At 37.9% G+C, this 12100-nt stretch overlaps 1 protein-coding gene across 3 annotated transcripts in view; it reads right to left on the bottom strand.

Moving 5' to 3' along the window:
• Window positions 1-12100, bottom strand: part of LOC122981456 (contactin-4) — a 53258-nt gene that overhangs the window by 22616 nt on the left and 18542 nt on the right. For all 3 annotated transcript variants that reach the window (XM_044350204.1, XM_044350205.1, XM_044350202.1), the window contains 9 exons: window positions 11628-11770; window positions 11243-11372; window positions 10762-10912; window positions 7531-7658; window positions 6776-6948; window positions 5235-5352; window positions 3098-3256; window positions 925-1074; window positions 237-307 (listed from right to left, as the gene is read on the bottom strand). In XM_044350204.1, the coding sequence (XP_044206139.1) occupies window positions 237-307; window positions 925-1074; window positions 3098-3256; window positions 5235-5352; window positions 6776-6948; window positions 7531-7658; window positions 10762-10912; window positions 11243-11372; window positions 11628-11770 (1223 nt within the window). The remainder of the gene's footprint in view (window positions 1-236; window positions 308-924; window positions 1075-3097; window positions 3257-5234; window positions 5353-6775; window positions 6949-7530; window positions 7659-10761; window positions 10913-11242; window positions 11373-11627; window positions 11771-12100) is intronic.

Genomic DNA, 12100 nt, shown 5'->3' with positions numbered 1-12100 from the left:
CCCAATTCTAGATTTACACATATGAAATTTGCACTAGCTCCATATCTTCAGTTTTGATTTACACAACAGGGGGAGTCATCAGGCAGAAAATCAGAAAAGCTCTGCCTTTAATTAAAAGCAATTCCATGAAGCCAGACCACCACTGATACACTAACTCTGCCAAAAGTCCATACTCGTCAAAAGATTCAGAGAATTCTCTGTCACAATCGATGCTCACTTATAAATGATTCTCTTACCTCCCACATGATGACAAGTTCTCCTCGAGCTCCTCCACCACCACTCACGTTAACTGGTGCAACCTTGGGAACTAAACGGGCACAAAGAAAACTTAATCATCCTTCAGTTTGGACTGATATGTCTAAGGCAGGTGTAGAGGATTCTATTAAACCACAGAGCTTTGAATGAGGTGATCACAGCCACTCTGTAGAGCTCCTTATTTACACAAAACCAGTTAATCACGCAGCAGAGGAATTAGGTTTTTGTTGACAGTGGCATTACCACCCGTGAACGGTGCCGTTATTAGCCGTGCACCATATGTCAGCCCCATGTGTGAAGCACAACAGGAAACTTGTTCCCTTGTGATTCAACCAGCGGGATGGAATTACTCTCCGAACCAGCTCAAAATAGACACTTTCATGTCATTGCCTCATGGCATGTGTGGATAGGTGAAATTTTCTGTTGATGCAACCATTAATTAATCATGGCACAAGTTCCAGAGTGCTGACACACATAAGCTCAGCGTTGATACTTAAATGTTTAAAAGTGTAATTGAGTTTCCACTCATGGACATGAACAACAGATTTTAAATGAGTAACATCACAGGGAGCACTAAAGGAAAGTGAAAATAATTAAACAGTTAAATTACATTTTACAAGTGGGACCGATTAATTTGTTATGAAGAGAAACAAGAAATTGAGAGGATACCTGCTGCTTTGGTTCGAATCTGTTTTGATGGTGTGCTGGGCTCTCCAACACCAACACTGTTGATTGCCACCACCCTGAATTCATAATCCACCCAGGGGTTCAAATCTTTCACTGTTGCATGCATCATCTGTCCAGGCACAGAATCAGGAACTAGGATTAAAGAATTTAGAATTGAGATGTGTTTTTTTTTTTTTTTTACTGAGGCACATTTCACAATCTGTCTCCAACAAATATAAAAACATTTCACAAACCAGTGAAGTACATCAGACTGAAATGGTGACATTTGTTAATCTTATAATACTATTCCAATTACAGTATGTTTCAGGGTGTAACCGGTCCACCAGCTCTGCAGGTTCTGCAATTATTGTGGATATTTGAACAGCAATGCCTGTGTGTCACAATGCTATTTTACACATAAACACAATTAATAAATAGAATTAATAAGCTGTCAGAAGGGGTCGCTTCAGTTAAAGTGACTGACATTATTGAGCTAAACATCTTCCTGCAATCGCCTTATTATGTTTTAAATCAGCGTCTCTCGGATAAAATTGTAATCTGAAAGAAACAGTTGAGGTTACAGAGGGATGTAATTAATTTAGGTCTGAGGAATAAAGGCGTTTCACTCAATCAGGCTTTACTGAATATTGCTGCCAAATATGATGTCACCTGTCAGAGGACTCAGAGCCTGGTACCCATCACAGAGCTTAATGATGGATCGAAACATCATAATACATTAACACTAGGCTTCCATAGCAATGCTAAACCAACTTTTGGCACATTTAAGTACTGTATGTATGTTGATGGTGTGAATGTGAACAGGATGGTGATATTTTAAAACATTCTTAGATTGACTTTATATAACAAAGTTAAAAATCACGAATTTACTTGTGATAATCAGGATCAGTATCCCAGACAAAGTCCATGAAGACACATAAAGTCAATAATAATATCAAAATATAATTTTACATAATGCATCAACACCACTAACAACAATCTAAAAAATAACAGAGTTGAATCAAAGCTTCTCTGATATTTCATTAGTTCATTTGAAATTCTTGAAACACTGTCAGGAAACAAAAAGAGGGAATCTGAAGCTAAAAAGACTGTAAATGTGGCAGATATCCACTTGATATGACTAACTCAGACTGCTGAAGCCTCATATAAGCTTCACGTCAACTTCTTAATGCATTTTTGCACAAAATGACTGTGTGGACACAATGTGGATTTTGGCCCCCATCATTTACATTGATAGCCAGTATAAGTAGGAGGAATGATTACAGCAAGCCTCTTTCACTGTTCATATGGACACCTGACTGTTGTTTTAAGACAGACTTGAAAAATTGTGAACCTGTCCTTTAATTCTGTGCTTTCTGTGTTTGGTTCTACACCAAACACCGAAAGTGTGAACCCCAGGAAAAATAATTGCCACTATTTTCATATCTAATGAGGAAAAGTATAAAAAATATAGATGGACATCCTATGGCTGAAATCAAATATGACATTTTCCTACTTGTATGCACTATTTTTTGCTCCAAACTGCACACGCATCTGTTTGAACTAGAACTCCATCAGTTAATTGGCCAGGCTGATACACTGATCAATATTAGTCTATATCAGTATCACTAGCTGATAGGTAACAAGATATTGTAGTACCGAATGCCAAATATATGTTTGCATTGACGCCACAACTACACTACTTTTCAGCTGTAAAATGCCCTGCTCAGTACAAATTTTGATAACAATTCTTTAAAAAAAATCTTAAAAAAAAAAAAATTGTAGCTAGTCTGACCATCTTGTGTACTAAGATGCTGATTAATTCCTGAGCTGCATTATGACTTTCAGTATGTAACCATCAGACTGAAAAATACAAAGAGAGAATAACTTTAACAATAGGATATTTATCATTTTGCTGCTTGCTCGTGAAAATAATGATGATTTGCTTTTGTCCATTTCTATAACAACTGTTTTGTTTTTTACTAAAGATGAGTTATCGACAGCTTGCAAACTTTGTGTTTTATTCATAAGAAGTTCCATGAAATACTTTTCTTTATTACAAGCAGTGCATCTAAAAATCTTTTAAATCACCATGGCCTCACATATTACAGTGTAATAATTCCTCATACTGACTTCCACAATTGAAAACAAAAGCATGTGATGGTGATGCAGCTGTTACCTGTTCTCACACTCTGCCAGCCTATAGAGAAAGGGGTCCTGGCCTGCACCATGTACATGGTAACGGGACTGTGGTTGTCGGATCCAGATCCCCAGGACAGTTGTGCGGTGGTGTCAGTAATGTCAGTCACCACCAGGCCCTCCGGGGCACCGGGAGGTCCTGCAACACCACGAAACAAGGACAGACACTTGCGTCAGCCTCACTGCACAACAGCAGCTGAAACAAATGAAATCACTTCAGTTTGGCTTCATACATATCAGACTCTGACCCCACGAGAGGTGTTCAGTGATTCATAACTCTGCTAACAACCTCAAGTTAGAGCTAGTGGCCATATAATGGATTCTGTTGGAAGTGCCAGTCTAATAAGTGCACTGAATAGAACAGTCGAGTATGAGCTCAGGTTAGACAATAAGAGGGAAGACAATGTCTCAGCTTACTTATATATGAGGCCAGTGGATTTCAGTTGAAGATAAATTAAATTCAAGTTTAAGTTTAAAGTTAAATTGTCTGTTCTCTATACACACTGCTGAATTGTGATTGATGAATAGTGATATATTCCTGGTTATATCAAAATCATTTTTAGGCTAAAAAGGTGAATCATGCAGTATAGACAAGTGAAAAGAACTTTGAAATTTGCCCTAGTTCGCCCTTGAAGGCATGTTTGCCTTCACCAAGACAGAAAAGAGCCTTATGGAGCTTGGTTGCAGTGAACACCACACGTATATACTGTAGGAGAGAAATCAGTGCTGAACAATAACATGAGACAACATTAATAACCAGGGATTTGGAAAACAAGACAGGATTTTCAATGGGAATGTCATTGAAATTATGGAAAGCAGAAACATGAGATCAAACAAACAGGCAGGGATTTCCTGCTAAGCCTCACAAATCTGCAAAAGTAGCATCAAGCCCTCAGAGGGACTACCTGTTAGTGGAAGAAGTTCACTGGGCATCAGTGTTGCTTAATTTCAGATTATGCAGACAGAAAAATATCCATATGTGAAAGTTGCACCATCTGACATGCTTTACCTGTTTGAACATCCCAGACAATGGTAGTATTTTCCTCTTTTTTGGGCTTGTCTGGACCACCTTTTCTATTTGGTTTCGTATTTTCATCATGGCTGACTATGACCTTGCACACATGACGTTTTACTTTCAGGACTTATATTTGTGATTACAACATTTTAATACAGTCACTATGTAATGTTAAATTGTAGATGTAAAGAACTCCAATCCCCCAAATCCAAGAGTTTTGATTTGTAATGGAAAAAAACGAATAACTACCAACTAGGACTGTCACGTTTTATTCGAAATTCAAGCTTCTGTTCAAATGTGGGGAAAATATACATTATAATTAGTAGTAATCATCTGTTTCAAATTCAAAATTTATATTACTTTACTTAAAGGCTATTCTCTCTTCACCAATGCAAAATGGAGAAAATTTGCAAGCTGTTCTAAATGGATAATCATTGGAAAAGTAATGTGAGAAAGCATTTTAGATTTGACACCAGAAGTAACAGCCCTAACAACTAATATTAATCAAGTAACAGGTCATTTATAACCTTTTTGAGTAAAGAATACATAATAATTATCCCTAAATGCCAATCAGGACACTTGTCCAAAACGTCAAGTGGGGCCTTGGAATTAAATGAATCACTGATGCTTAGCACATCAGCTCAGAAATATGTGTATAAAGTTATTACTTTATAAAGTTATTACAGATACTCAAGTTTCAACATCAAAGATGCCTTCTACAGAGTATTTGGTGTCTAATTTGTGGTAAACAAATTCTTGAGAAAATGTTTTTATTGGTCTCTGATCTTTTGGAAACCCTGAAGCCTTTGGGGTAACTTATCTGTATCTCCTGTATAAGTGTAACGATCATAGAGTCAAAAACAGATCATGGGTTTTTAACCCATGATCTGTTTTGACACAACAATTCTCTTATTTCGTAAGTTTTTGGTTGTCAATCTGAAAGTACACTTAGTTTTCACTCTGAAAACTGGCATCTTGGTGATACAGCCTTCATCTGACAGCAGTGAGATACGTGTGTCATAATGTTAAGAAAAGCATACACTCCTCGGAAAAACAAGAAATAGAAAACCTCCATGGAGAGTGCTGCAAGATGACAGCATACCTCTGACAATTAAGTCTGCTGCTGCTGAGACGGTGTCAACTTCAGTATGTACCATACACACATACTTCCCAGAATGCTTCAGCTGAATGTTCCTCACCATCAGGTCACCTGCAAATCCCTAATGACAAAGGCACGTACGTATAAAAGTCTTGCAGGGGAAAAACACGAGAAATAGCAAAGTTGGAGTCAAAAAAATAGTATGGAAAATCCTTGGAACACATTAAATTTCTTTCTCAGGCATGTGCTGTAAATCCTCCATAAAAGAAGCTTGGAAGAACTCACTGCAGAACATGACAGTCTAGCAAAACAAGTTATTTTTGTGTAGCCTTTCTTACAATGTAAAACTGAATTAATTTGTTTTGAAACAATTTTTTTTCTCTTTATGTCAGTGTTGTGTTTACACGTTACCCTTACAGCTCAGATAAATGGCTTTAGAAAGACATTTTCAGAGTTGCCTTTTGCACTTCATCACTGTGTATATACACACGCACATGATTTTCAAATTCTTTCTTCTACAAAATACAGCGATTCACAAATTGTTCCCTCTGTGCAGACAGAAAAAGCAAGTTAAACAGCTGTTGTGATTATGTTCAATGGAAATGTCAGTGTTGTACATCGTCTTCAGTGGGCCTGGTGTGCTGAACCGGAGGGAGCATAAATCTTGTAATCACAAAAATTTAGGCTCCTTTGTTCAGGGAGAAATTGATTGATTTGTTCATACAGTGAGATTACCTCCAGGCTGGAGAAATGTCATCCCTGTTTACAGGTTTTCCCCTCAGAAATAACACACAGTAACATCTGCTGGCATCTCTGAAATAGGTATACAGGTTATAAATAAAAAAAATAAAAAATAAATAGGTTTCTGACACACAGGCTTCAAGGCAAAACCCATCCTAAAACAAGAATTCCTCTAATGCTTTTATAATCTCGTAGAAGAAGTTCAATCTACAGTATATATAAAGAACAGTTTTTGGAAAAATGCTTATTTGCTTTCTTGCTGAGAGTTAGATGAGAAGACTGATACCATTCTCACAGTATCAATCTTCTCCGCTTACTCTTGTTAAGAAAGCAAATAGGTGCATTTCCAAAAGTGTCGAACAATTGCTTTAAGATTACATACATCTGTTTTTATGTTAGACTATAGGGAAGACGACATCAGTGATGCCACCACCTTCATATCCTAATATTTCACTATTATTTAATAGCTGCAAAAGGGTCTCCTGGTATAATAAAGCTTTTTTTTCTCCATTAAATACATAAATTCTTAATCCAGTTTTTAATGAAAAATGAGAAGCATTTAAGAAAATTCCACACAGACTCAAACCTTAGAATTTGTGATGTGAATAACACAGAATATTAAGGCACTGAAAACGAGCAGAAAAGAATAGCTCTCAGGAGCTTTAATATATCAGTCTCAGAGAAATGATCAGTCTCTGTCAGCCTCCACCTACAAAAAAATGATGTAGGTCAAATCATTGGAACTGATTTTCTTAGACCTATGCCTGGTGATTTTTGGCAGTGTTCACACACATTATACATACCCCTCCAATCATCGCAAAGTGCTCCTGCCTGCTGAAATCAATTGCTTTGCCATTGAAAAACCACTTGAAGATGGGGCTCAGAGTAGAATCACTGGACACCTCGCACGGCAACACAAGGCTCTGTCCCACGGTGGCGTCCAAACTCAAGGGTGGAACAATGATCTTCGTGGGCTCTACAGCAATTCGGGGGAAAAAAAGAGAATCATTTATTACTGTATGTATCACTGTATCTCTATAAAAACCATCTGAATGAAGAAGGTAATAAAGCTTAATTTGCCCAGAATAGTGAGACAGATTCTGCTCTATCAGTGTAATTAAGTGACCTTAAATAACTTCACTTAGGAAGCGAATGCCTCCCATAACTCAGTAATGAATAATTAAACACACTGCAATCACAATGTCAACTAGAACGAAAAAAAGTAGTCTCTCTCTATAATCATCATTATTTAAAAACCCAAATGTAAAAATGCTACAGCAGCTCTTTTTAAATTAAATGTTGGTGACAAAAAAATTCTTCACTCACAGCTACAAACGCCGATGGTGTGCCCCCCTCTGCTACATGAACAATAACTCACAGCTGACAAAACCATGGATGACTTATATGTCTGTCAAACCGGCGGGAACATAAAACGGCTATATATTTCATTATCAATTTCATGCTTGAGTTAGTATTTTTTTTCCCCTTAACAAAAGTTTAAACCCTTTGCCTTAAAAGGTACAGTAGTGAAAACCTGTGAACAGAGAAAAAAGAGTACCTTTCACCATCAGCGTTCCTGAGCTGCTAGATGTTCCAAAATGGTTTCTGGCCACACATGTATACCTGCCTCCGTCAGATTTGCTGATGTTGGTGATACGCAGAGTCCCATCCTCCATGATAGTCTGTCTGAGGAGAGTGACAAAACTGAAACAGCCCATCATGATTTCACATGTCTCATTTGCTTAAACACAATTTAGGTGTTAATTGGATGAAAAGCGATAATAAGAACAAAATGAACTACTTCCTGGCTGAGATACGGTCTCTTTTCTCAAACCATTTAAACTTTCATTTTTTTCATTTTGAATGAAGGCTACAGAATCTATTGCAAAAGTCTATTTACACGCCTCAGAAGATAACAATTATCTTTGCTGAAGCAGAACAGATTTGCTGTAGGTCAGCATACTATTGACAGCACAATAGCTTAAATGCACATATTAATTGGATATACAACAGGCCACCAGGGCCAGGCAGGACAGCGATAGGAAGAGGAGCGCAAAACTGGAGAGAGGCAATTTGAATGTGATCTTTACCTGAAGCCTTATCACTCAACAACACGTGGAGATAATATCAACACACTACAAGCCATTTCTGAAAAGTAATAATGTGGAGATGTGCATATAGAAGCATCTCACTTGAAAACATGTCAGGCAGGTCTCACGGGAGAAATAAACTGGGAGTGTGATGACAGCTCTTGAAGGAAACATGACTAAAACAACAATTACACAGAGAAATGTTGACCTCGCCGTACATTAGTGACAGATTGCGACTTACTGTACTTCTACATTCAACATTTCCCTTTGTTAAAAGACTCTCCAGTGGAATTGTGGTCAAATAAATAAAACTTTTAAGTGTGAAAAAGAGGAGACATTTTTATTTATAATACCCCCAATTCTACGAATAGTAATTTTGGCACCTTGTTTCTAAACAGACAAGTTGGAAAGCATGTAAACATATGCATAAACGAGGCAGATGATGCTCTCCTGTTGTGACCTTTGGATTCAGTAAATCAAACAGAAATTCTGTGAGCAGCCAGCTCAAAAATCAAACAATTTCATATTGGCTCCCAAGAATAAATATGTATTCACTCGGGCTGAGCTGAGACCCAGAGAGCATGTCTGACACAGGGTGCTTTGCGCTGATTTATTGACAAAAATATCAAACGCTGAGTGATGGAGGCGCACTGAGAACATGACCTGAGGGGCAATGAGCTGCAAAACAAATAGAAACGTAAAGAACTATCTGCTTTGTAGACAAACTCCGTTCCATTCTGTGAATTTCTATTCTTGTCCAAATGCGCTGCCTGGGTAATGCCTGGGTAACTTTTCTTCCTTTCCTCATGACCAACCCATGGCAGCTATGATAACTAATCAATCCCACTGGTCACATGTGAAGGCAGGTCCAGTGAGTTACAGATAGTTTATGGAAATACGGCTGTACATATTGATCTGAGCCAGATCCAAATAAAAAAGAGAAGGGAAAACAACAGAAGGATAGCAGCTACACACTTTACATTTGCATGTTGGTTATGTGTCAAATGAAAATTAGAATCAGCATATTAAAACAGTCCATTAAACAGCACTGTGGTCAGAGTGCCATGACACACTGTCTCTTCTTTGTAATCATTTTAACAATTTAACAATTCAAAAATTTGAAATTCAAAAAGCTGTACTTTAAATGTCACATTTACCATGTATGGCTTTTTTATTATGATCCGACAAAGCTCCTGTGGCCTTAATTGGAAGCAGGCTTATATTAGAGAGAGGCCTTTATTTCTAATTCCCTCTGTTTGATAGGTATATTTGCTCATATTTTAGTATATGAGCAAATATTATAAACAAGAACTCTTCAATATGCACTTGATGATCCATGTAGAAGACTTGTAATGCTAAAAAAAAAGATTCTTGTATTGTAATGTAGAACTAGTTAGATATCAAACTCTTGTTCCATTTTAACATAACCCTGTTTTGCTGCTTTGCTAATATACGTGTTCACATTTTCAAGCAGTATCTTTTCACCTTCAATGTCACAAGAAGAAAACAGGAGACAACTCTGCATAAATATAGACCTTTTTTTGGAAGCTATGGTTTTATTTTTTATTTTTCGCACACCACAAAATAACATTCTCCTTTGAATGTAGAGGCTTGAAGACGGCCTCTGCTCTTTGACTAAATGTTCACTGCTGGCTAAAGCATGCACACAAACATGCAATTAAGGCTAATGACCTAATATAGTGTCAGTGGTTCTGCTGTGAGCTACCATTTAGAGTCTAATTGTAACTGTCTATTAATATAAAAGCTGGTGCTCAACATATACATTCTAAAACCATATTACATTTATTTGCATGTTATACTGCTTTTGATGGGGGGGCTATTTTAATGTGTGGACCTGTAGAGTTTCTGTTTGGATTGCCTCAGATCTACTGTAAGTCCCACGGTCCAGCAAACAGAAAGTGATTTTCATTGATTGTTGACAACTGGTAAACTGTTCTGAAGTTTTCTAGAAACTTTGATTCTGTTTACATCAAACATATTTTTGAACCTTTCTAGCAGTTACCAGTCCAAAACCTGCATGAACATTTAACCTGAACCTCCCCAACTCATGAAAGCAGCTGTCATGCTGAACATACACTCTGTTGGTTCTTATTGTGTGTATTAGTTTGTGCTAAGGCCCAGTGCAACAACAGCTCGTAGGTGTTACCTCAGACCTTATATCATGATGTGGTGTGGCCTATCACATAGCCTGAGGTAGAGTTTCACTGAAGGATGTAGTTGGATTGTTTTTCTCTGTGGTTTTCACACAGAGAGCGTCCCTACAGGATCTAAGTTCTACATCCAGCACTTTGACTGCTTTGAGGAGCTGTGAAACTGTGGGACACTGGATGCTTTGAAGTTTCAAACAGCTAAATCGTATTGTACTCTTTATCTTGTATCCTTACAAAACCGATAGAGTAGGGGTCATGGCCTGATTCTCACATCTATTGAAAAGGCATCAGACAAAACTACAGTGTGTCAACAGAAATCCATCTATATCTACGTGACATATAAGGTGTCTGTCTAGAGAAATCCCTTTCTTGGACCAAACAAGCCTGTTTTATGCAACACTGATTTCCAAAGTCCCCTGGAGCCAAGGCATAAATAACAATGAGACCTAGAAATGAACATGACCACATGTGCAAACCCTTTAACAGATGTCGTCAGTTGCATGAGCAGCAGCGCATACAATACCCTACCTCTTGCTGTCCTTCAGGAGTTCGCCCCCTCTCCACCAGGAGATTGTGGCTCTAGGGGAAGCGTGGGGGCGACACTCTAAAACCACCTCACCCCCCCTCTGGATGACTGTGGACTTCTTCACAGGGCGCCAGGTGAAGTCAGGTGGGGAGGCTGAGGAACAGATCCATGTTAAGGTCATTTGTCTCACTTTGTGGAGGGGCAACAACTGTCCTTTGCAAAAATGTCAAGTGCATCACCAGTAATTACGGAAATTATATTTCACCACTAGGCTGGCTTATTGTATGAAATAATTATGGAAATGAAAAAGCAAGGCCATAACTGAGTGAGGAGCTAGTTCAGCTAGTTTATTTTTTATTTACTTTCAGATGTGAAACACTTTTATTCCACTGACAACACAATATACTGTACACACAACATATATCTCTGCCTTGCCTCTGGTTCAATTCATTGTAAATGATACAGGTTAAACAACTTGCTTACCTACAACCTTGAGCTCAGCACTGGCATAGACGGCTCCATGTTCGTTCTCTGCCACACACTGATACATCCCAGAGTCTGACGGACTAATCCTGGATATTGTCAGTCTACCAGTGTCCACATGGATCCTCCCCTGAAAATCAGGCCAGTTGAATAATGTTTGATAACATCTTTCACTCACTGATTTACATTTTTTGTCAAATATGTATTTGCGACTTTTTGGACTGTCCTTTTTATAGTTTTTCCAGTCAGCCTTCCAGTATCTATGTCCAATTGAGATGAACAGTCCTTCTAAAGGGAGACCTTTTCAGTGTATTCTTTGTCTGAATCTTGCATTATTCTGCTTAAAATTTTTAAAATAGCCTCAATGTTACCTTGGGAGTCTTACCTCTGCTAGTAGTAGCTGACCGTTCTTCAACCATCTGTATGTAGGCCTAGGTTTACCGATGGCCTTACATTCCCACTGCAGATTAGCATCAATTGCCATGTGAGCATCTTTCAGTGTCTGGAGCCAGTGCAGATGTTCAACATCTGTGAAAAAGACCATTGAATATGAATATGTATTTACTCAAATGTCAAAATTGCTTTACAACTGTATTAGCATGAACCAGTATATGGCTGCATTGATTTTGAATTTAACTCCAATAATATATTATGATAGAAAATTCTGAAATAAAAATGGGACATCATTGAGCTAAAGAATTACAAGTAATTTAGTATCATTTCCCAACTTGGAACATCAATGTTCTTTCTTACTCAAATGAATGTGAAGTGAATTTCTCTTGTTTTGACCGCTAGAGTGGTTTTGCTGTCTTCGGGTCAGATTTACATACATGAAAGGGCAGAGCAAATTTGCACTGC

The sequence above is a fragment of the Thunnus albacares genome, chromosome 4 (genome assembly GCF_914725855.1).
Source record: "Thunnus albacares chromosome 4, fThuAlb1.1, whole genome shotgun sequence".
NCBI lineage: Eukaryota > Metazoa > Chordata > Actinopteri > Scombriformes > Scombridae > Thunnus > Thunnus albacares.
Note: the sequence above shows the minus strand (reverse complement) of the source record. Positions and strands in the feature narration are given on the sequence as shown.